The sequence below is a fragment of the Pristis pectinata genome, chromosome 25 (genome assembly GCF_009764475.1).
Source record: "Pristis pectinata isolate sPriPec2 chromosome 25, sPriPec2.1.pri, whole genome shotgun sequence".
NCBI classification, from domain to species: domain Eukaryota; kingdom Metazoa; phylum Chordata; class Chondrichthyes; order Rhinopristiformes; family Pristidae; genus Pristis; species Pristis pectinata.
The window spans coordinates 27,698,125-27,723,131 of NC_067429.1; the positions used below are offsets into that span (position 1 = coordinate 27,698,125).

At 41.8% G+C, this 25,007-nt stretch overlaps 1 protein-coding gene across 1 annotated transcript; it reads left to right on the forward strand.

Annotated features, from left to right (window-relative positions):
* The first annotated feature begins 1,681 nt into the window (after positions 1 to 1,681).
* Positions 1,682 to 23,685, forward strand: LOC127583017 (protein Wnt-9b-like). The gene is made up of 4 exons (XM_052038709.1): positions 1,682 to 1,816; positions 2,153 to 2,406; positions 16,390 to 16,655; positions 21,911 to 23,685. The coding sequence occupies exons 1-4, from the start codon at positions 1,731 to 1,733 to the stop codon at positions 22,382 to 22,384; spliced, it is 1,080 nt and encodes a 359-aa protein (XP_051894669.1). The 5' UTR covers positions 1,682 to 1,730; the 3' UTR covers positions 22,385 to 23,685.
* Positions 23,686 to 25,007: the final 1,322 nt, after the last annotated feature.

Genomic DNA, 25,007 nt, shown 5'->3' on the forward strand with positions numbered 1-25,007 from the left:
CAGAAAGAGTGAAATCCGCAGTAGCAAAATATCCACTCGCTGAAGGCTGAGAATACTGAGGTTAGGATCTGGAGATTCGATGATGCATTGAGAGTCTGGAAGGCTTTTGCACAGTCGGTTCCTTTCGGAATGCAGTGACAAATGAGGAGACTCAGAAACAGCAATATCCCACAAACGGCTGGGACAGATGGCCAGTTCATCTTTTTTTTAATTTCAGAAATAAACCTTACAATAAAAAAATATATACAAAAGAATAAACACTGTGCTAAAAAAGTCCTTTTTGTATTCTTAGTGTCATTTGGTCAATACATTCAGTGGTGTTAACACACAGTTTTTAAACCATAGCACCATTTTCACTCATGTGACCCCCTGGGGTGATGCACCCTTCCATTGTTCGAGGGGCTTCCCCACCAGGCTCAGCCCCTCCATGTGCGGTAGTGGAAGGAGCCCAGACTGTGGTCCTTCCCTACAGAGCCTTAGCATTGGCTGCACCCAGCTTCAGTGTGTCCCTCAGCACGTACTCCCGCAGCCTGGACTGTGCCAGTCAGCAGCATTCCCTTAAGGACATCTCACTGTGCTGGAAAACCAACAGGTTTTGGGCAGAGCAAACAGAGTCTTTCACTAAGTTGATGATCTTCCAGGAGCACTTGATGTCTGTCTCGGTGTGTGCCCCTGGGATTCATCTTTTGTGTTTCGCGTGAAGGGAGATTGATGAATTCTTCTGCTCTTCTTCAGGCGGATTGGGATCTGTGTTTAAGGGAATTCCTCCTAACAATGTGGTGCCTCTCAATGGTCGAACTCTGGTCAGACCACCCTTGGAGTATTGTGCTCAATTCTGGTCGCCTCATTATAGGACGGATGTGGAAGCTTTAGAGAGGGTGCAGAGGAGATTTACCAGGATGCTACCTGGATTGGAGAGCATGTCTTATGAGGATAGGTTGAGTGAGCTAGGGCTTTTCTCTTTGGAGAGAAGGAAGATGAGAGGTGATTTGATAGAGGTGTACAAGATGATAAGAGGCATAGATCGAGTGGACAGTCAAAGACTTTTCCCCAGGGCGACAATGGCTAACACGAGGGGGCATAATTTTAAGGTGACTGGAAGAAGGTATAAGGGGGATGTCAGGGGTAAGTTTTTTACACAGAGAGTGGCGGGTGCGTGGAACGCACTGCTGGCAGAGGTTATGGGGGCAGATACATTAGGGACATTTAAGAGACTCTTCGATAGCCACATGAATAATAGAGAAATGGAGGGCTATGTGGGAGGGAAGGGTTGAATAGATCTTAGAGCAGGATAAAATGTCGGCACAACATTGTGGGCCGAAGGCCTGTACTGTGCTGTAATGTTCTATGTTCTCCAGTACCAGAAGGAAGGGGTTTCTGAACGTGTGCTTTAAGGAAAATGGATTTGACCAAACTATACATCCAGCCACTAACTCGTTATGAAGGGGAGAGGGGCAAGCCACTGGTATTACTGGAAACAAACCATCTCCCATCCCTCTCCAGGTGTTGGACTGCAATGTGCACCTGAGCCCCGAAACCCCGCCTCCCCCCCATCCAGCCAATGGCTCGTTGGATGGCCCGAGACAGTCCAATAGGAAGAGTCCTATGTACCGTTGGGGGTGGGGGTGCCCTCTCCGCACCATCCTTTAGTGCGGAGAACGCCGGACGAGCTCAGCAGAGGCACTCAAGACACCGCCAAACGAGATGAGGAGCAGCAGAGATCCGACAAAATGCGCTGCCGGCTCCCGAGCACTGGATCTCTGATGACCCTGCTCACGGCGGCGAGCATCATCGCTCCCGGGTCGCCTTACTTCGGGTCGGTTCCTCTGATATTGTTCATGTGTTTCCAACCCAGCTGAATGGGGAGACTGATGGAAGGGTTGAGATGATTGCATTTAGACCTTAAACTATGTAGCAACATTTAAGTAAATTAATATTCGATTTAACTCTGTGATATATCATAGAATGTGAAAGGTAAGCGAGTCACACAGCGCTCGACCATCCAAAGTCTCTTATGGAGATGTGTCTCTTGCAGTGTGAGCCACGCACTGTCTGGGCAAGAGCTTGATCGGGTCCGTTTGCCCGGAGGTTCCCTGGTAAATGCGGTTTGCCGTTTGCTTCCCTCGTTGATTCCATTCTGTTCTCCAAGCAGATTGACCGGGAAGGAGCCTTTGGCTGTCTTTTCGAGCCCCGTCCTGGAGGAGTTCGGCGCTGGGAAGGTTCACCTGAAGCAGTGCGACAGCTTGAAGCTATTCCGCAGGCAGAAGCGGCTGTGCCGGAGGGAGCCGGGGTTAGCGGAAGGTCTGCGGGAAGCGATCCGCCTCAGCGCTCTCGAGTGCCGGTACCAGTTCAGGTCGGAGCGCTGGAACTGCAGCCTCGAGGGCAGAGGGAGCCTCATCAAACGAGGTAAGTCAGGGTGCAAACCCGGGGGTAAAAAAGCAACCCATTTGTGTTGAAGGAGAAGATTTGTGGTGGGACATTAACTGGTTTAAACTTTAAACAGAAGCACTAATCATTGTATTAAATTGTAATGACAGAGATTTAATCTAGCGAATAATCCGTTTCAGTTTGAGAAGGATATAGTTTAATTCATGTTCGCATGAGTGGCGATGTGTAGGAGGTGTTTTACAACTGCTCCGACTCTGACTGCTGAAGGAATCGACGGTTTAAAGCTCCAGTTGTTATCTATTCCCAAGTGCCGCTTCTCCCGATCTACCCGTCCACGACCAGTTTCTAACACCGCAGCCCCTCCCTTGGTGAAATCTGCTCCGCTGTTCTGCAATGGTCGCGTCACCACATTTCCCACTCGACCCCACTAATGCCCATCAGTGTTTCTCAAGCGAAAGAGTAATCTGTCGATACTCGATATTCATTGCTCATTCCCATCCATAAACCCGGCAAACCGCTGGGAACGCGCGTCACGGAAACAGTGCAGTTTGCGAAGGAACGGTTGGCGTGCGGAGCGTAGACAGGGGTGTAGGCGTGATGGGAAAAGTAAATCAGCCCCAATACCCTTAAGTGAACTGGGAACCAAAGCCTGGTGAAACTGGGAACTTCCTGAAGTCATTTCACATAGGAGCCAGAACAAATATAAGGCGGCAGACTGCACTCACGACAGAACATTACATGCAATTGTTGTGCATGAGATTTTGATATTGTATCACCGGTCATTAAATTACTGTGCTGCATATGATTCTATAGTGCGCTGCAGGTTATTAATATTATGGCAAGGTATTGGAGAATACTGCAGAAAATAGTGCGTCATGTAACATCGGGCTTTACAGAGTGTGCAAACAACTTGTAGTAAATAGTAGGGTATGTGGACAATACGGGCTGTATTATCTTCGCTAGGTCTAAATCCTGGGACTCCCTCTCGGAGCACAGTCTGAATGTCTGATTCAACGACTGAAGAAGGCGGGGTGTTCGGGATGAATAATGTCGCTGGCCTTGTTGGCGACGCCCACGTCTCCGTCAATGAATACAAAAATCAGACTGTATCAACACATTTGTTATTGAAACTTACCCGCTGCTGGCGTATTTAAGGAGATCAGTGAATGACTTGGGGTATTACAGGGGATTACAGCATATTAGAGCGTATTTCTAGATATTAGTTTATAGTTTAAAGAATATTGAAGGATATTTAAGTGGAACTGTTAGATTACTATACAAGATTACATTGAAGATTACAGCATATCAAGTGACATTTTGACGATGATACGGTTTACTATTGAGTGTTTCAGTATTATCAGATAATCTATAATGAATAGAAACTACAGGAAATTATATATTGTATTCCTTATAAACACGTTAAAACACTGCGGGGTGTAACTGCAGGATTTAATCTACTCTGGACAAACAACGGAGTGTTTATTTTACAGCAGTTTGATACGAGCGTGCAGCAGTGTGCGGGTATCTCCCGGAATTGTTAGCAAGTTTCCAACCTGTGGAACACGGCTTGTTTCTGTGTCCTGAATAGATTGATAAGCGGGCTCTGTAAGGCACAGAGTCCACAACTCAGGTCCGGTAAAGGTGATAGAGTGGATGGACATCCAGTCATCTTCCTTCACCTCAGGGCCCCAAGGTCCATTCCCCAAAATATGAGCCTCAGGGAGAATTTTAGGCTCGAATATAAGACAGCAACAGTGCAGCTTCCTCGCTGGCTGGGTCGTCGCCAGAGCAGGCTCATCTGATCTCCACTGCTGTAGAGTTTGAGTTCAGATGAAAGGTCTCGGCCCGAAACGTCGACTGTTTATTTCCCTCCATAGATGCTGCCTAACTTGCTGAGTTCCTCCGGCACTTTTTGTGTGTGTTGCTCCAGATTCCAGCATCTGCAGAATCTCTTGTGTCTGAGTTCATATCACCTCCGGCCGGCCCACCTCACCATTCTCCGCAGCCTCTCCTATCCGAAGCGAAACGCCTCACAGGCTGTCCGTCTGAAGAATCTGTGCGATGTCTGGCATTGCTGTCACCTGTCGCCACTCTGAAGCTCTCTAGCGGCTGATATACCTTCTGTCATTCGAAGGCTGGCTCTGGTCTATCGCAGTTCCCGTTGCTCGTAGATTTTCCTGTGAAATCACTCTTCTGGTTATAATGCCTGCGTGTGTATGCGCTCAAGAAAGAGAGAGACAGAGAGCGATCAAGAGAGTATTTGCAGATTTAAAGGAGCCCCAATTCACTTGTAGAACGATACTGGGTTCACATTACTTCGTGCGAGATAGGCGGATTTGTTAGTGCATCCAGTACGTAAAGCTTGCTCTAGGATTAGGATAGGATGTCCTAACTTTATATCACAGATACAATATTTGTACAACCTGTGTCAGTGACCTTTGGAGCTGCGTATTTATTTACAGTAGAGTTACCGTTGGAAAGAATATTTAATATTCCTGTGCAGACCCCCTTCACCCCACACACGTCACACAAGCACAGAGATGTTCTGTAAGCTAAACAGTTCCCTTTATAGCTAATTTACCGTTTCATTGATTTACACCATTAATAATTAATAAAAACCAACCGGCTGAAACACTCGCTAATGTGTTATCTATTAAACTCCAGCAGTACATGTTTACAAATGGAATGGAGGCGGGCGACTCCGCTCAGCGAATGCTTGAAAGTACCTCACTTGGGAGTGAATGGTCCGGGAACCTGTCTGAGACCCCAGGAATGTGAGGTTGCGCTCCTTCCTCATTATTATTGAGGGAGGGAGGGAGGGGGAGGGGAGATGTGCGGAGCAAGGTTTTTGCACAGAGGTAGGTGTCTGGAACTGGCTGCCCGGGACAGTGGAGGAAGCAGATACGATCGTGGCGATTAAGAGACTGTTAGACACACGGGCATGCAGGCAATGGAGGGACATGGATCATGTGAAGGCAGAAGAGATTGGGTTTAATTTGGCACAGACATGGTGGGCCGAAGGGCCTGTTCCTGTGCTGTGTTCTATGTTCTAGTTCCCACCGCCCCGTTGCAATGACCGCCCGATCCCCGACGGTGAAGTGGAGGTGGTTGGGGAGCACTTAGCATTTGTGAGTGTTCCCTTGGCTTACCCCATAGCCGCACGTTAACCCTTTCAGAGAGAGATGGGTGATGCACGGTGGGGCTGTCGGGGTTTGGTAAAACAGGTCAGTTGAGGGACGAAGCCACTCCGTTGATTTCCCCTTCTGGTCGCGCAGTGTCACAGCTTGTGTTCAGGAACAGAGCGCGGGAGGTGCAGTGGGGAAGCGGGGAGGGACCACAAGTCGGTTCTACTTAGCGGGCAGCACCGAGTGAGATGGGCAGGCGGGCGAATGATTTACTCAGTGTATGAAAAAGCTCCCCCCCCCCCTAGTCTCAGAACACTCGCCCCTTCCCCACCTCACGTTCCCTCATCCCTGGCCCAACTTCTGAAAATCTCTCTAATTACCGAGGTATTTTTAGATCGGAAAGGCGTTCGGTTCCCAGAGGAAAAGGGCGTTCGGATATGAGCCCCTGCACGCAAACGGCGCCTTTAATCTCGGCAGAATTTCAAAGTCAAAATAAAATGCACTGCCTGGGATGGGCTGCGATACCGATTTAATAACACAATTTAATCAATCCAATTAGTTTTCACTTTAATATTTCCTTCAAGTGGATTAAAGACCAGGCCTGACATCGGAACAGACAGCGCACCCACAACACACACACACACACACACACACACACACACACACACACACACACACACACACACACACACACACACACACACACACACGCGGAGTGGAAGTACTTAGGCGAATATCAAGGACTGAGTCTTGATTGTAATCCATTCCTCTCACTCGGCCGTAGACCGGACCTGATTATAGAAATTCCAGTCCATTTAAAACGACGCGGGCACAACTTGAATACAACCCAAAGGGAAAAAAATATTTTCGTTCATAGGTTTTCGATAATTCAAATTCCAGAACTCATTTCTGCATAATAATGTGTTAAATTCTAGGTTGAATTGGACCTGATGGTGTTTTGGTGTATTGGTTAGATAGCTACTAATAACACACTGCACAGAGGCAGGCGTTTCACAGCAACCTCTTCTGTTTGCCTCATCCAAATAAAGCAACAGCACAGTGCAGCCATTCAAGACCCAATGGGTTTTATCAAACAAAATCTGACACTTACCCACATTAAGGTAGCAGGTCAAACTCTTGCCCAACAAGGTGGCGGCTTAAAGGACGGCAGAGAGACTCAGGGAGGAGATTTCAGGGAGAATGTAGACAGCTCAACGTCCTCTTCTATTCCTTTCCCCTCCATGAATTTAAAACGGTGTTGTGTTCAGCTCAGACGTTGTGGGCCGAACGGCCTGTTCCCGTGCTGTACTGTCCTCTGTTCTACGTTCCAACTAACCTCCGCCCTATCTCGCTTTGGGACCTGCTTGTTAACTCTTATCATCGATTTTCCAGTTCACGTTCTTATATTTCCCCTGTCTTTTCAAATAGAAGTTTTCTTCTTGGATAAGTAATGACAGTTCATGATCAGCGCGGGGAAACAATGATCTCCGCCTCTGGCGCTTCGCCAGGTCGGTGTTTGGGACCATGGACACTTCCTTCGGCCCCTGGGGAAAGGATAGGGTCGAAAATTACTTAAAGTGACTCATTCAAGATGGCAATTTGATCGCAGTTCATGGTTTAAAGATTGGAGTGCTGTAATTAGAAGATGGAATTAACTATTCCGTGTTGGTGAAATGGGAAGGATGTGTCTGAGGCATTCAAAGTTCACAACATGTTTGCTGCCAATAGCATACACATAACAAATGGATATTCCTCTCCATTAATCTATCTCCCCCCGACCCACCTCATTTACCTGCCACTTCTACTCTCTTTCCCAATCCTGGTTCCTGACTTTATTTCACTATGCATGAAATCTCGGAAACAAGTTTCAAACTAAAACGAAAACAAAGATACTAGGGTGTGCGCCATTGTGCCATTCAGGGAGCAGGTAACCGGTTTGTTTTAAGTGGTTTACTTTTACAGAGCAAAGGCCCTTGAGCAATCAGGGTGTCGATTCTACACTCGTTCTCCGGCCCTGCAGTTAGCTACGTTGCCTCGGTTGGATCTGCTCACTTTTCTCCAAGTGGATTTCTCCACAGATGTTGACATATTCCCTCCACTCACCCCCCCCCTCCCGTTCTGCCCCCTTATCATTCCCGTGGCTGGGGTTGCGTTTAATATTTGCCACACGCTATTAATTGCACTTTGAAGTAACACAAGAGAGTGCAGGGTAAACCAGGGTGAATGGTGGTCTACCCAATGCGCCTGTTCGTAATCCCATTGCGCCTAACGAACCTGGGCAGAGCACAGTGCAAGACCCCAGCCACTAGCGGAACACTGACCGTCTTGGACCTCAGCTCAGTACACTAACACCTCACGCCCAGAAAAGGAAGATTTTAAAAAATAAAAACAACGAATGCATCTCAGTTTAAAACAGAAACAAAATGATTCCCAAATGACATGTTTTCAAACGTATGGAATATGCAGCTCCTGCGTTTTGGTCTGAAACAACCAATAATTCCAAAACCTCCCCCTCAACCATCGAAAATATATTTTCTCATCAAGAAATCTGAGAGCATTTTACCAGTAATTAGTCGTAACACCATCCTAATGTAGGATTCATTGCAATGGATGGCGCCTTAAAAGGCAACGGGCTTCTGCTAACTTTGCTCAGGTTTATCACATTATTGAAACAACATCACCAAAGTTACAACTATTAACAGCAGCCATGCATGTAACTTTGGTAGCACTTATAATAGTTTCTACACTTAGTGAAGAGGTATTCACCTAACAGCAACAATGACCAATACCGGTGTAAATTACATTCCTAGAAAATGGTTCTCCATTGCAATTCTCTTCAGTTTGCTGCTTCTGGATGGGATGTACCTCGACAAAATGGGAATATTACATTACAATAGCATCTACACTTCAAAATCACCGAAACACAAAAACACTGTATAGCGCATTGGAATGTCTATTTTAATGAAATGATCTATATAAATGTTTTCTTGACAATTCCTTGACTACGTGCCATTCTATGTTGCTGAGGCAGTGCTATACAATGACCAGAGCATCATAGCAAGGCCCGAGGTTCAGACACTCTAGAGCCCCTATCACCGCTCACACTCAGTTCACTTAGCATTAATCAGTGTTCCGAAAATAAAAAAATCCTGCAGATGCTGGAAATCTGAAATAAAAAAACAGAAAATGCTGGAAACACTCAGCATATCAGGCAGCATCTGTAGAGAGAGAAACAGAGTTAATGTTTCAGATTGAAGAAGAGCTTTCAGTGTGAAATGTTGTTTCTCTGTCCATGTGTGCTACTTCACCCCCTGAGCATTTCTGGCATTTTCTGCTTTTATTACAGTGTTGTGTTTGGTCTATAGTCTGAGCAATACTTTGGTATTAATATGGTCGGAATAAATAAATATATTGCAGCTTAAGAAGTCCAGATATCAAACAAATGAATGAACCTGTAAATTTGATAATATCATGTCCTGCCAAAGTAATTGCGGATTTTAATGATTTCACTATTATTGTGTAAACGATCGAACAAGTTACAGGGAAACATTCTTCAAGCTAGGTACATGGAGCTGAGAAAATTAGAGGGCTATGGGTCTCTAAGGTAGGGACATGTTCGACACAGCTTTGTGGGCCGAAGGGCCTGAATTCTGCTGTAGGTTTTCTATGTCTCTATGTTTCTAAACTGAAGTGCAAGGGGCAAAAAGCCTAACCTGACACACCGTGAGATGTCTCAGACAAGCAAGTTCTTGGCTCAAGTTTATTGTCTTCTCTATGAAGAAGAATCAAATCAAAGAACTGAAAATCATATGTTAACATATTTCATGTAATTTGCTTATGGTTACTTACAATACTTGTCATAACTCTGAAATGCTGTATCATCCTTGCTGCTCAACATGATCATTTTTGTAAATTTTGCTGCCTGTTTTTAGTCCGTTTCAAAAAATATATATTTGATTGTAGTCCTGAGTTGGGACTGACTTTATATACAATATGTTTTCCTATTATGGGGCTTTCAATGGAAAGCAAAGCAGGTCAAAATTAGCCTCAAGGGCCCAATCAGTACATCTTCAGGGACTTGGTGAATGTAGTGGAGCATATCACAGCAAAGCCATGGAATGAATACGTTTAGAAAGCTAATTACAGAGGAACTATTTCCTAAACCAATCCCAGGTCAAACAATCATATCCTCTGTTATCACAATTTGATTTGATCGGAGACTACCCTGTCTAAAAAGCTTTACACATCACTCTAACCCTCTCCACAGTCCTTCTTCCACCCATGTATTCATAGGTGGGAACAGCCATCACTTCTGCTGGACATAAAGATGTTTTTAGTTTTAATATTATCTTTATGATAGTGTTAACTATATTTTGTTGTGGGAAAATCAGTTTTGGATAGAATATGTTTGAGTCAAGTACTCCAGAAAGTAATTCATGCCTTTGTACATATGAACATCAGCCTATTGAAGATGGTGGACAAGAACTGGCTTATGCACAATTAAATAGTTGTTGGTCAATATCATTCATAAGAGTAATATCCTTTCCGTTTCCAGTAATTTCACCATATACTTAAAGAGCTTCAATTGTCTTGCAACACAACAACTTTGCTGTGGCTTTAATATGACAGGAGTTGGATCTACTGTAATGTGAACTCTGACAGACTTGTACAAGGGTGCTGAAATGAAAGTACAAATTAATTATATAATTTTTATATTTTTCTATGACTAAAGAAACTCAAAGAGTTCTTCGAAGTGCCAACACTTTTAATAATAGTAGGTTCCACGTACTTCCAATTCCCACAATGGCATCTACATGTACTTGATAAGTAAAAGCTTCTAGTGTGGAATTCCATTCAGTTTTATTAAGGAAGCCTACTTTATCGTTGACATGAGTTGAAATGACCAATCCCTTTTAAAAAGTAGGGAAATGGGACTTGCATCCTAACATTCTGGAGTGCATTCAATGCCAGGTCCCAAACTTGTGTATTTTAGCTCACTACACTCCCAGTTTCTACCTCAATCACATCTTAGAAACAGTTGGGGAATATTATTATCAGATTCTAGAAATCAAGGTTAGAGAGGATTGCGGATAAACACAATACATTTCAGTATTTGCTTACTTTAAGAAAGATTTATTGTCATTTATATTCAGTTAAAAATTCCACAGGGAAATGTTGTGTTAGTGTCGTAAATGTTCATGTACTAGTACCACAAAATGTAACTATTTGAGCACAGAAATAATGTTACTGATAGCCCATGTTTGGTGCAATGGAGCACAGCCTTGCAGGGTGGGAATCATTGAAACAGCTTTGCTCTGTTAGTGAAAGCCTGGCTGGTTTTGATTGCCTATGGGGTTGAAGTGGAATGTTCCAGATTTTCCCCTTTATTTGTCTGACTTTCTACTGGACCTTATCCTTCCCGTGAGATTATTCTGTTGCGGATCTGTTGGCAAGTGTCTGAATTGTGGTATATAAATCTCCATAACTGTTTGTAACAGAATGGATAATCTGGTAGATTTTTTTTCCTTTTGTACTTCTTTCTTTCTATCATTAAAATTGATGCTGATATTGAAAATTCTGAGAATCATCAATGTTTCAGTCTCTCTTCCTGTGAGAGATGGAATGCAAGGACTGCAAATGCTTCACAGCTGTGAAATGCATTTAATCTGTGTTATGTGCATCAGTCATAAAATGGAACTTTAAGTGTAATAGCAAACAGTAATAATTTAACTTTTATGCTTAAAGTAATTGTAAATTATTTCATAAAATCTATATTAGGACTCTGACAAATAACTAATAATTATTTTGAATAAATTTGCCATGGTGTAGGACCATATCATATTGACTGAAAGGTCTTGTGGTAAATAGCTGGTCAGCACTGTATTTGATGATATTATCTTGGGCAAACATTGGGATTTTGGATTTATTTATTCTGGACTAAGAATAGTGTGAGGGAACTGTCTTGATCCTTGCTCACAATCACCATTCAGTGGTTAGCATGGACATAGCTGAATGGTTTGTTTCTGTGCTGTCTGACTCTATATTGGTTCCCGCTGAACAATACATGGGCGTGGATATCAATTGAGAAAAAATACTGGGTTTGTGTGTGATGCACTGTCTGGTCTAGCAATCAGTGGGCATTCAACGACCAGGATGACATAGGAAAAGGGACACCTGAATAAGGGACTAAAGGACAGTGGTTGTCAGTGAGATATTCCCAGCAAGAGTCAAGGATTGGAGTAGGGGGTGGGAAAAAAAAACATCTGAAAAGAAAAGTAGAAGAGAAGTCAATGTTTAAAACATTCCAAATTGTCACTTGTGCCTGGAAACGTATGATTATTTCATTATCTGATTAAAGACCTTTTCTAATTTGGAATGAATCCAAAGCATAATTTGATGGTTTTACATGGTAGTTTCAAGAATGTGTTTTTTTTATGGTCTCTTTCATCTTAACACACAAAAAAAGATTGGATTATGGTACTTTAATTTGAAAACTCGCTCAATATTACTCCTTGGGGCCATTCATCAACTATGACTGAGACAGACAGATTTTTCCCAAACCTTTGTAAAGAGAGGGTTGGTATTTTCCACAGCTGATGAACGGTCATCAACTTGAAACATTAACTCTCTTTCTCTCTCCACAGACTCCGCTTGATCTGTTGAGTATTTCCAAAGTTTTCTGTCTTTATTTCAAATTTCCGGCACCTGCAGTTTCTTTGCCTTTCTTCCATTTGTGAAACTGGCCACTTAAATAAGTTGGGGTAGGGGTGGTGTGTTGGGGTTTGGTGGACAGTGATAAAAATCCATCCTCAGCCACTTTCTCTTCTGGGCCGATATACGTTAATTCCATCTTGAATTAAGAGTTTACATAGTTACTTGAAGTGGGGTAAGTTGAGCCTTTTGTTCCTGGCTACAAGAAGAAAGCAGGATTAAAATGCCACTGTGGCATATTTGTTTGGGAGGCTGTGCTATGATTCTGTCAAAGGTATGTCTGTATTCACCCCCCAGCACTGTCCGTCATTATAGGAAGCAGTATGAGATTTTCCTGGCAGTAAGATAAATCCTTATATTGTCCAGCTGTTGTGATGAAGCAGGGTCTCTTCCATCATTCTTCTCCTAAAGGCAATGACTAATGCAGTTCTATTGAAGCCAACAGCCCTGCAGCCTAACCCTACCAGTGTCAGCATTCATGCTGTGTGATTTAGGCTAGGGATGGCCTGGAATCCGAGTTGGATCCTGACTATCAGAGAGTTATCCAGTTAGGAGTGACACCACTGCCAGCTATAGAGCTTCAACCATTTGATCCTAAGAGGGACTCCACCTTACCTTTGGTGGCCTGGGCTGGGACAGCTGCTGCCATGTCCTTGCACGGGTTGACAGACAGGCCTGAGAATGGAAATCCAACTCATTCTGCGACTTTGGATGGGTTCTGTAATCCTGGGCGTTGATGAGTGGGTGTTCCAGCAGCGCAGGTCTCTAACAATACCCAAGTTATATGTGGGCAAATTGTCCAGACATTTGAGCAGCAACGATCTTGTCATTCTTGCTCAGGGGCACTTTCCATGAGGTTAGGGGTCAGTGGATAGTGATCAGGTTTAGGAATCTTGCTGGTTTTGTGCACCCTCCCTAGCCTGAGGACTCTGAGGTCAACCTTTGCACTCCCAAACACCTGGCTGAGATCAGCCAGCTCTGCTGCGACTAGGATGCACTCTGGGACATTCCTGGCCTGGAAGGGAAGGGACGACAACAGTTTATGTATTTACAGGAATGTATAACAAGGCCCCTAACACAGAGCAAAGCTTAGAAAAACTTCCATAATTGAAAATTATTACAACAGACTGATAGACACCCTTTTGCATTGTTATATTTAAAGAAGGAGCACTGAAGTCCCAGATGATAGTTGTATCCCAATCTCATTTCTTTTGGTGGAGTTAAATAAAACCATGTAAATTTAGAAGGATTTTAAAATGGCCTTAATGGAGAGACAAAAGAAGTATCTGTCTCTTCCTTCATGGAAATGCTATCTATGTACAAGTGACATGTTGAAAAATTTGATTTGCTTTATAATTAAAGTAGAATGGATATGTGAAATGACTTTTTAGAAGATAAGATTTCTTTATTAGTCACATGTACACTGAAACACACAGCAAAATGCATCCTTTGTGTAGAGTGTTCTGGGGGGCAGCCCGCAAGTGTCACCGTGCTTCCGGTGCCAACATAGCACGCCCACAACTTCCTAACCCGTACATCTTTGGAATGTGGGAGGAAACCGGAGCACCCAGAGGACACCCACGCAGTCACGGGGAGAACGTATGAACTCCTTACAGACTGTGGCTGGAATTGAACCCGGGTCACTGGTGCTGTAATAGCGTTACGCTAACCACTACACTACTGTGCCTGCCCAAACGTCGTCCTTTGAGCCGGAATTGAACCAGTGACCTGAGGATTTCAAGAACACTTCCACTACAGTCCTCTGCTCTACCAGCTGAGACTACAATGGACTTTTAAGTTAATAAAATAAAAGCAAATCAGGGAATCACCTCCGAAGATTTTAGTTACATTAATGATAAAATGAGTCCATGATAATTTGCCATACATGTATAATACCTTCTCTGTTGTAACTCAGAGGATTACTTAAAAATGTGGCACCTCTTTGAATTATCATATTTGAGTTGAAGGCATTCTCAGGGCTAAGACCTATTGCAGGTTGTGCAATAACATCTGTACAAATACATGTTTATCTTTATTGTTAAGTTTAGTAGCCTAAAGGAGTAATATTGGGAATAACGTTACAGGAAGCCAGCAGCTGATTGAGTCACACTGGCCGTTTTTTGTTAGTGAACATTATCACTGTTACATCTCCTCATTTTCAAGAGTCTGCATTGTGTAGTTTCTTTCTCTTTCAACTTTATCCACTGTTCTCTTGAAACTGCTGATAAGCTGGGTGCAGTTGTACAGGTGACAGCAATATAACAGGCTTCATGTACACGGCTATTGCAGCCAAGCCTAGTTCTCTCCTCATCCCATGCTTAAGAGACATATTTCGAAATGTGAGCCTTTGGGGAGAAAATAGGAGCAGAAACTCTGGCTGAATTTGCCCGTTTCTCTAATCAGGTGTTGTACAAGCCAGCTGTAGCAACAGCAGTTCCTTCCCTTGCTGGGATTGTATACCTCAGCACAGACAAGAAGTTGGGACCATTATGGGATGACTGCACTTAGAGGGATCCTTTGATCAACTGGCCACTGGAGGGCAAGAATCCAGCATACAAAAATATTAGTTTAGCTGCAAAAATATATCCTTAACGCATTTTTTAAAAACATCCTTTAATCCTTCATAACTGATGACTTTTATGGGATTTCTGACTTGGGGCACATTAACTTTGGAAAATTAAATTAATCTAATTGCCCTTTTTTAGAAGCTGAGTTTAAAACCAAATGGAAGGTTAATGGGCACCTAGAAAGGAGCTTTTGATAACAATTTTATTGGTGGCTTCTAGTAGAAAGACAGATAATGTAACTGTAAAGCTCAAGTGGTAGGTTTCAAAATGAAACAGATCTTTTCTCTTGGAGAACGTAGGCTGAGCAATGAAATAAAAGGGGTTCTTAAAATGATGAAGGGTTTTGACAGAGACAATGTTTCCATTTGTGTAGGTTTCCAAAACTATGGGTGATAAATATAAAACGATGTCTAATTAGTGCAAAAAGGAATTCAGGAGAAACCTCTTTAACAGGAGAATGGTTAGAATGTGGAAGTTAAAGGCTTAGTTGAGGCAAATAACATCAGTACATTAAGGTAAGCTGGATATATACAAGGAAGAAAATAATAGAAGGTTAAGATGAGAGGGCTTAATTAAATAAAGTGGGAAGGGTCCATGTGTGATATAAATCCAGCATTGACCTACTGGCTGAATGTTTCTATACTTTAACTGTATGTAATTTTAACTATCAGATACTTGGCAAGTGGAGTGTTACATTCAACCAACTGATAGTACCAATGAAAGACCTGGTCTATTCTAATGACAAGTACTCATTATCATGCAACCTATGGTCAGCAAATCAGTTGGAGTGATTGACATCCATTGGCTGAAATAGGTGGGAGCTTTGACACACTAGTTGCAGGCATTTTCTGGAGAAAATTTGAGCCGGATCAGGAGCAGTGATGTAATTGCAAGATTGCTGTCTTTGTTGAAGATCTGGGGGATTACTCGGGACCTCAGAGTGTACACAGTTGAAGGCAATGCTGCCATTGGAGGGACAAAGATAAGATAAGATAATATAAGATATCTTTATTAGTCACACTTACATCAAAACACACACTACGCTTCCGGCGCCGACATAGCACACCCACAACTTCCTAACCCATACGTCTTTGGAATGTGGGAGGAAGCCGATTTGGAAGAACTTAGAGTTCTCAGAGGATTGCTGTGCTGGAGGAGGTTAGTTTGGTAGAAACTGGGGGAGAAACAATGGATGGATTTGTACAAAGGATGAGAACGAGGTGCTGAAAAAAAATCCTGCAGATGCTGGAATTCCAAAATAAAAACAGGAAAATGCCAGAAAAACTCAGCAGGTCAGGCAGCATCTGTGGAAAGAGAAATAATTAATGCTTCATGTCAAAGACTCTACATCAGAATAAGGTGTTATTGGCCTTGGAGTTAATGTACAGTGTTGGGATCCTGGTGAAATGGCTGTTTTCAGGTTTTCACTGTCAACCGATTTAACTTAAATATACGTTAATGCTCTCTTTAAACAATTCAGAATTTGTGGCAGTTTCTGTCTAAGTTGTTGGTGAATTAGCTGAAACATAAACCATGTTGCCTGCTCCACTCCTGTATTATATAACTTTGTGTGAATCATTTCACTCCTTTTCCGGCAGGGTTTAAGGAGACCGCCTTTCTGTTTGCGATTTCTTCGGCTGGACTCACCCACTCACTGGCTAAGGCTTGTAGCTCAGGCCGCATGGAGCGCTGTACCTGTGATGAGTCCCCAGACCTGGAGAACAAAGAGGCCTGGCAATGGGGAGGCTGTGGGGACAACCTCAAGTACAGCATTAAGTTCATCAAGCACTTCTTGGGCCAGAGGAAAGCCAGCAAAGACCTGAGAGCCAGGGTTGACATGCACAATACCAATGTGGGCATCAAGGTGAGGCACTGACTCTTTTTTGTAGGTTAGATTCACAATTATTCATTGGGTTGAGATACTACATACTCTCAGGGGTCTGAGCAGGAGTGCTTCACTCTTTGGTCAGGGCAATTGGAATATGTCCTTATGTGTTAATACATTTCACAAAGCTCTAACTCCTGTCTGTAAGGTTGGATCCAAAGGTAAATTTATCAACTTAAATTTTAAATCGTGAAAAACAAATGAGATAAACAACCTCAAAGTTGGTTGTGGAATATCAGGGAAAATTGTAAAGTTTGCTTTGCACTTTCACTATCTTTCTGTCTCTCTGTTTTCATAATATTTGTGAAAATCCATTCTTGTCAAACCTGTGGTGATATTTGTCTACAATTACCCTGTTTAATCAGTTGCCATATTCGGGTTTATCATGTGATCCTTAGGGACACTGTAGAATGGGACATAAGAATGTACATTACAGGAAATCATCATTGTGGCTCACTCTCAGTGTTACATTATTTTTTCCTTTCTTTGCTATGGCCCAGAAATCATTCAGCACTTGGACAAACACTTGAGTTAGTGGTTTGTGGTGGGCCAAAGAGTATTCTCATCAAGGGCCTGTCATTGAAAAAAATCTGTTATGCATGAAGCTCAGATTGTTGGTTGCTATGGATCAGGTCTTGCTTCTACAAAGGAAAACTGGAAGATCATGGGTCTGGTTCGGGGAATGTGGGAGTGCAGGGCAAAGAAAGGGCCCCTGAGGCAGGAAGGATTTTGGAATCAGTCAGGCAGGGGGATCAGGTGAAGGTTGTGATTAGTCATTTGTCAGGGTAAGGCCAGGGTTGTGTTGGTAAGAGTTGTCCAATCTCATTAAAGCTTTTACTTTTTCACCACAACCCTCTCATGCAACAAAGGTTAACATGCCATCTGCCTATCTACCTGAGATAGCCTCTACAGTGCCAGACACCATGGGCTGGGACTTGGTTAGGCAGGTCTCCTTTAATTAATGATGAAGTAGGCCTTCCAGATAAACTAACCTCATTTCTCAATGAGTGGTTACTATCACCTACATCAGCTGCAGAGAAGACCCAGCATTGCAATATTTTCTTTAGTCGTCATTTTTTCACGCACGCATAGACACTGACACACACACACACACACACACACACACACACACGTGCACATGCACACACACATGCACACGCACACATCGTGCTATGCACTAGAATTTGTCAGCTTGTATCTCTTGTGAGCTTGAGTCAATTCTTTTTACCAAATGCTATCTCTGAATTTGCAGTCTCCCTGCCAAGTAATATCATTTTTCTAAGCAATTTGAATCAAGCATTTAATGGCATCTGTGTGCTGCAGCAAAACCTTCCTCTTCACCTGCTCTCTTCTGAATCTGTCCCTTCAGCCCACCAAGTCTGCATCGGTCAACAAACACCCATTTACTCCCACCCTACACTAATCCCATTTTATTCTCCCTGCATTCCATCAGCTCCCCTCAAATTCTACCATTCACCTACAGACTAGGGGCAATTTACAGTGGTCCATTATACTACCAACCCGCATGCTTTTTGAATGTGAGAGGAAACCGGGGCACCCAAAGGAAGCCCATGTGGTCACAGGGAGAACATACGAACTCCACCCAGACAGCACCCCAGGTCAGGATTGACCTCAGGTTGCTGGTGATGTGAGGCTGTGGCTTTACCAGTGTGCCACCTGAACAGTGTTCTGGGACACGATCCTCCTTGACTGTGTACAAGGTAGGGCAGATTTTACATATTTGCTGGATCATACCTTTGTGTGCCTGGAGATTTTATTGAGAAGGCAGGCACTTAGTTGAAGTTCCAACATGTTGTCCCATTAAAATGAATGGACTGAGGAACACATTGACCTCTGTGACTGAGTTCCTACTCTGGGTTCCTGGCACCTCCAATCTATGTGTAAGCATTCAGAAAATCTACCCTTCTCAACGAGTAGAGTAAACTTAAAGGATGAAACAAGGTAAAGCTTGTGAGCAAGGTTTCTGATCATTGCATTGTTTTAGATTGGAAGAATAGCTGTTCTCTGAGGAAGTGATAGTTTTGTAAATTTAATTTGGCCCTTCCCTCAAATTTCCCTGCACACATGGACTCAGATTGCTGCAACCCCTCAGGTCATACATTCATTTGGTAGGGAATTGCAAGTATGAGCCTGATTGTATTTAATCAATTCCACTACTTGCCAAAGCATTAACTGTTTAAAAACAAATAAAAAAGGAATAAAAGTTTAAATGCTTTGAAAATTGTTAGTAAATTCCTAAAATCCTTGCTTGATAGATACTCTATGCTGAATTAATTGTGTTTGATGTTCATGGTGCTGCAAGAAAACTGTTGTTTCCTCACTGACAGGTAGTCACAATCAATCTAACTATTTGCTGTTTACACATCATCTTCTTTTTAGAATGGAAAGTAACTAAAAGAAGTACAACAAACATAAAGCTCTTCAATTTGACAAGATTTATTGGTAGCAGATAAACTTTCTTTAGGTTAAATGATCTTGTGTAATAATGTGTCTATTCAAATACTTACCACAGGAATCTCTTATGGAAAAATATCAAAAGATTATATGCCAGAATCACCTAAAGCAGTTTTTATCTTTTTGTATTAATTGCAGCTACCAGGTACCTAAGCACTAATATAACAGGAGGCAAAGGTTAGTAGGTTAGCTGCCAACCTGATAAGAAACATTGCCTGAAGCGTATTTACTGACTGAATGCAAGGGACTGCAAATAAGGAATTAGTCAGGATAAAGCATGTTTATGCAAAGAGAGTAAAGCATTGCAATGCTTTTAGGAAACCAGAGATGATCACTTAAGTATTTGAAGCTCAACAGATTCCCCAGTGATTGGGATAAGTATTGCACACTGACTCATCAAAGCTATATCTGTTCAAACTGCCTTTACCTGAAAAAAGGCAAACCTTTTGAAATTTCACTTAAATTACAATTTAGATTTCGGAAATAATTTTCTTCATGGCGTTTCATTCAATGCTGTGCTAATGGTTTAACACCTTGGTTAACATAGCAACTAAAGTTACGATGAACAAATTAAACACAAGTATGGTAAAACTGGAAATCCATAATTATTAGGCCCATCTAATTTTAGAAATTACATTGTTAACTTCACGTTGGGCATTTATAATATTGAGGAACTATTGGATGGAAGATTTTCTATTCCCATCTCTTGTGTGACCACAGTGGACTTTGAGATCAGATAAAGCACAGGTCTACCTTACATTTAACCCATGTACTTTGCTTTATTTGGATTCCTAGCAATTCTTTTAAACCATATTTAAAAAGCTGAACCTTGTTCATAAAGCATTTTGATTTTGTCCAACTGTGCCCTTTCCATTTTCCAAACTAATGTATGTAAAATTTCTAATTTGATACATGTAGATTCAGATTATGAGTAGTTTAATACTGTACTGACTTAACTACAGTGAAGTGCTCTGAATCAGCTCAGCCGATAAACTGTACAGAAAGGAGTGAGAGTAACTTAGTCTATTCTTGTAGGCTGGATTCAAATACAAGGTAGTCATTTGAGAAAGATCAAGCTGACTGCATCACTTGAGGCAAGTAGGTTTAGCATTTAGTTTGATTGAATTTGAAATCTTTGTGGAATCAAAGTTTAGGGACTTTTGGTTGAACTTTGATAAAGAAAATTCTTTTAAAATGTTAAGATATCACATGTTCTGTTTCAGTCCGTTCCATCATCTGGCGAGATTATAACACTGCATTTGGATTTCATTGATCTGCCTTTACTTGTGCTTGCTCAATTATGTGGAATAGATTGAGTGCACGACTTGTCCACTGGATCGAAAACACTAATTTTCATCCAGAACATGACATTTCATTAACTGTAAATTTCCTGATTCCGTTTTCACTTCACTTCGAGCTAAATTAACTCTTGAACAATGAATGAATAATGATCAATGTGATTTAGAAAAGCAATGTGAAGTCAAGGAATTTATTCCTCTGTTGTGTTAGACAGGTGACAGCAGATTAACCGCATGTTTTGCACCTTTCAAGAACTTTTTTCCTTTAATCTGGAGAGAGATCAGACTGGCTGCCAATTTGTTTACCTATTTTCATTAATACACAAAGGTGAAGCCACCTCCATGATATGTGTCATGACACAATGAGACTAATCGTCACATCGTTATGGCATTAGGCCGCACAGTGATGAGCCTCACTACCTCACAGCTCCAGAGACAATCCTGATCTTCGATACTGTTTTTGTGGAGTTCACACATTCTCCCCTGTTCTGAACGTGCGAGTTTCCCCAAAGCGCTCCTGTTTTCCCCCACATCCCAAAGATGTGCTAGGAGGTTAATTGGCTACTTTAAATTAACGTAGTGAGCTAAGGGATTTTGTTGTAGATGATTGTAAATTTCCCCCAGTGTGGATGAGTAGCAGGAGAATGGGGGAGGGAGAAGTTGATGGGGATGTGAGATGAACTGTGGAATTAGTGCAGATGGTTGCAGAAGTGGTGGACTGAAGGATCTGTTTCCGTTCTTTGTGACTCTGTGTCTCTGTACTGGGAGTTCCCTCGATGTCCCGTCATATAGACATTAGCAAGAATACAATTACAAAAGCTCATTAGTCCACTGAGCTTACTTCTTCAAACACCTAATTATGAACTCCTAATTTGATCTGCAGGAGATGAATAATTTAATAATAGATTAAAGTAGGAGAATTTGATGCAATTCTTTCTTGGGCCCAGAGGTAATTCAGTAAAAATTCCATTATATTGACCTGACAGAATTCAATTGTATCTTTTTGAATTCCCATGATCCCAGCAAGCCTATAACATTGAACGTTTGCTCATTTCATCCTTTACCAATCTGTACAGCAAACTAGTCCATCAGATGGTTATCCAGCCAGAGTATAGGGAACACTCGGAAGGATCTGGATCAATTATCTATCGAAGCTGAGGGATGATAGATAGAATTATTGTCAATGATTGTAAGGTATTGGAAAAGCATGTACAAAAAGCATATACAATGAAAAATATATGATTTTGTATTGGTAGTTGATGAAGTTGCAAAGCCTTTTTTTAATATTATATTTCAAAAAGCACTTTAATACACTTTTGATGTTAGCCAATAGAAATTAATGGGCTTCTGTGTGTCTTATACAATGAAATAGTCCACCAGGTACCTAAGCACTAATATAATGGGCCACCATGCAGAGTTGAGAAATATATTTGTCTACTCACCTGATTTTCTCTCTTCCAGGCTGTGAAAAGTGGTTTGAAGACCACATGTAAATGCCATGGTGTATCTGGATCCTGTGCAGTTAGAACCTGCTGGAAGCAGCTCTCATCCTTTCACGAAACAGGCAAGCTTCTCAAACTCAAGTATGAAACAGCCATTAGAGTGCATAGTGTCACCAACGATGCCACAGGTGAGACTGAGCTCATCAGCCCCAAAAAGCACAGTTATACCTTAAAGAACCACATCCCAAGGACTACAGATCTCGTTTACATAGAGGACTCCCCAAGTTTCTGTCGACCAAGTAAATACTCTCCTGGGACGGCAGGCAGGGTGTGCTCAAAGGAGACAAACTGTGAAAGTATGTGCTGCGGGCAGGGTTACAACACCCAGAGTCTTCTGGTGCACAGACCCTGTCACTGCCAAGTGCAGTGGTGCTGCTATGTGGAGTGCCAGCAGTGTTCTCAAAGAGAGGAGATCTACACTTGCAAACACTAACAGTAAGAAGATAAGACAACATGGGAAACACAGCGAAGGGAAGAACAAGACATTGAAGTCACAAGTTAAGCTATGGTTTGTGCCTGTTGTTCTGAGACAAAGTCATATAGCCCCTGGTAAACCAAGATTTTAGAGCTAAGCCTTATTGAACATGTTACTGAAAACGTACGTGTCTTCAGTTCAAAGAATCTGTATTCAGATGATTTCAGCTGAATCAACATCCATCCAAGCTCTAGAGGAGTGCAAAATAGACTGGTAGTTGACTGCTAGGGCAGGTCAAATTGAAGGAAACTACATACAACTCCTTCATTTAGGTTAAAGAGTGACTAGTAAATAAATAATGGTCCACAATGGTCATTTCACTAATTAAATATGTCCTCTTTGAAAGTGTGGGTGCAGTGCTGGGGAGCAGATGAAACTACTAGTGATCTTTGGGTCAGTTCTATAAAGTGTGCAAACAAAACATCCTGTGGTACGGGGTACGAGAGCGAATGTGTAACTTCCTGTGCTCATCATTGTTCAAAGGAGCCTTCATCTTTCAGTCAGATTGATGGTTTGTTGTTTAACCTTTGCACAGGTTTTGAACCAACATGCCCCCAGGACATCATTAACCTTTCTCGAGGTTTGTTCCTGAGTTCCTTCCCCTTTTCTGTCATTTAGTCATCTGCAGAGCATTCTGTGAATGAAATATATACACAGTTGGCAATGTTCTTGGAAGCTACAGATTCTGGGGCAGTTGTCACTAATTCATGAGAGTGAATTAATTGCATTAATTTAATTTCTCAAGTCTTTAGAAAAATAATCAATAGTTAACAAAATATAATGTTGCTAAAAATTCCCCCAGTCTTTAAAAAAAATCTTTCCTTTAGGCATTTTGATCCAAACCTTGTAGTTCTGGCTGTAGTGTAAGAATGAATAGTTTTATGTCTATAAAATGGGGCTTTAAGCTATTGTATCATGCACAGGACAGTTAAGAGTAGGGGGTGGCTGATGAATGCAACAAGCTTGTTGCTGTTTTGATGACTGAACCCTACTGGTACCCAGTAAGATGCTATACTTTGGGAGAGAGTTTTCTGGCTGAATTGCCTGTTCTCCCATTTTTAAATTTGTAGAATTCATGCCTTCTTTTCAGAGACTAATTTGTTTGGACAAATGTTGCCAATTTCCTCCTTAATCCTGAGGAAATAAGGCAACATGAATTCTTTTTTTCAAAGAAACTGAGTGAAACTTTTGGCAATACATATGTGTCGGATCAAATCTTCTTCTGCTTGTGTGTGTGGTAAACTGGACTAAATAACAGACCGTTTCATCACATCCTGCCATCAATACAAATTCAATGGAGATATCTTTGAGATAATCTCACACAGTGACTTATAAATCTAAATTCAATTTATAAATATTGATTTAGTCATATACAAGAGAAGTAGTGACATTTTGTGAATCTTTTCCTATTCATTTAATAAATCATTGTTATCATGGATATAGACAGGTTAACAAAGCTAATGATATCTGTGTAAGATTATAGCATTTCTGACAATTAAGGTATAATATTTAAGTATGGTAATTGGTGCATGTCTATAATGTAAATATTGATGTTTATTTTACAAGTTTTAAGGACTACTGTAAGAAAGTTTATTTTTTAATCTAAACTGGAATAGGGGCATTTCTACTAACAACCCTAGTTTAGGAAATAACTTTGGATCTGAATACTAATGGTAACTTTGAAAAAATTCTGCATCAAGGTGTACTTTTACTTAAATCTGACATGCAGCAGAGATGTACAAACTATGGAAGATATTTTGTGCCTCAATCTAGTGACAAGGAGAGCATTAGTTATATTCTTCACATTGCCATTTCAAATTCAGTTCATTTGACAAGCACTCTTAGGTACATCAACTTCTTTTATAGTTACTAACTGTTGTGTACCGTCACATTTGGAGAGAAGAAGCTGGGCCTAACGCAATTGAGTTTATTGTCACATGCACAAGTACATGTGTGCACAGGTGCAACGAAAAACTTACTTGCAGCAGCATCACAGGCACATAACATCAGATACGCAACATTCACAAGAAAAATATAAATTAAATATAAATTATACACAATTTTTACGAGAAGGAGCACAATTAGAACAAAAAAACCCAAAGTCCATTGCAGTGCAAAGTGGTCAAAGTGGTCATAATATTGCTGTACTGAGGTAGTGATTAGGGTTGTACAGGTTGGTTCAAGAAATGAATGGTTGAAGAGAAGTAGCTGTTCTTGAACCTGGCGGTGTGGGACTTTAGGCTTCTGTACCTCCTGACTGATGGTAGCTGTGAGAAGATTATCCATCAAGTCAGGGTATTATGGAAATAATGGTTGCTGTGATTAGAAAATGAAAAAAGGCTTGCAGATGGTGGAAATCTGAAATAAAAACAGAACATGCTGGAAACACTCTGCAGGTCAAGCAGCATCTGTGGAGAGCAAAATAGAGTTAAACCGAGTTGTCAGAACTGTCAGTTCCGATGAAGAGTCTTCAACTTGAAGTGTTGACTCTGTTTCTCGTTCCACAAATTCTGCCTGACCTGTTGAGTGTTTCCCGCATTTTTAGTTGCAATGGAGTGTTTCTTCAGTCAGTCTAGAGAGC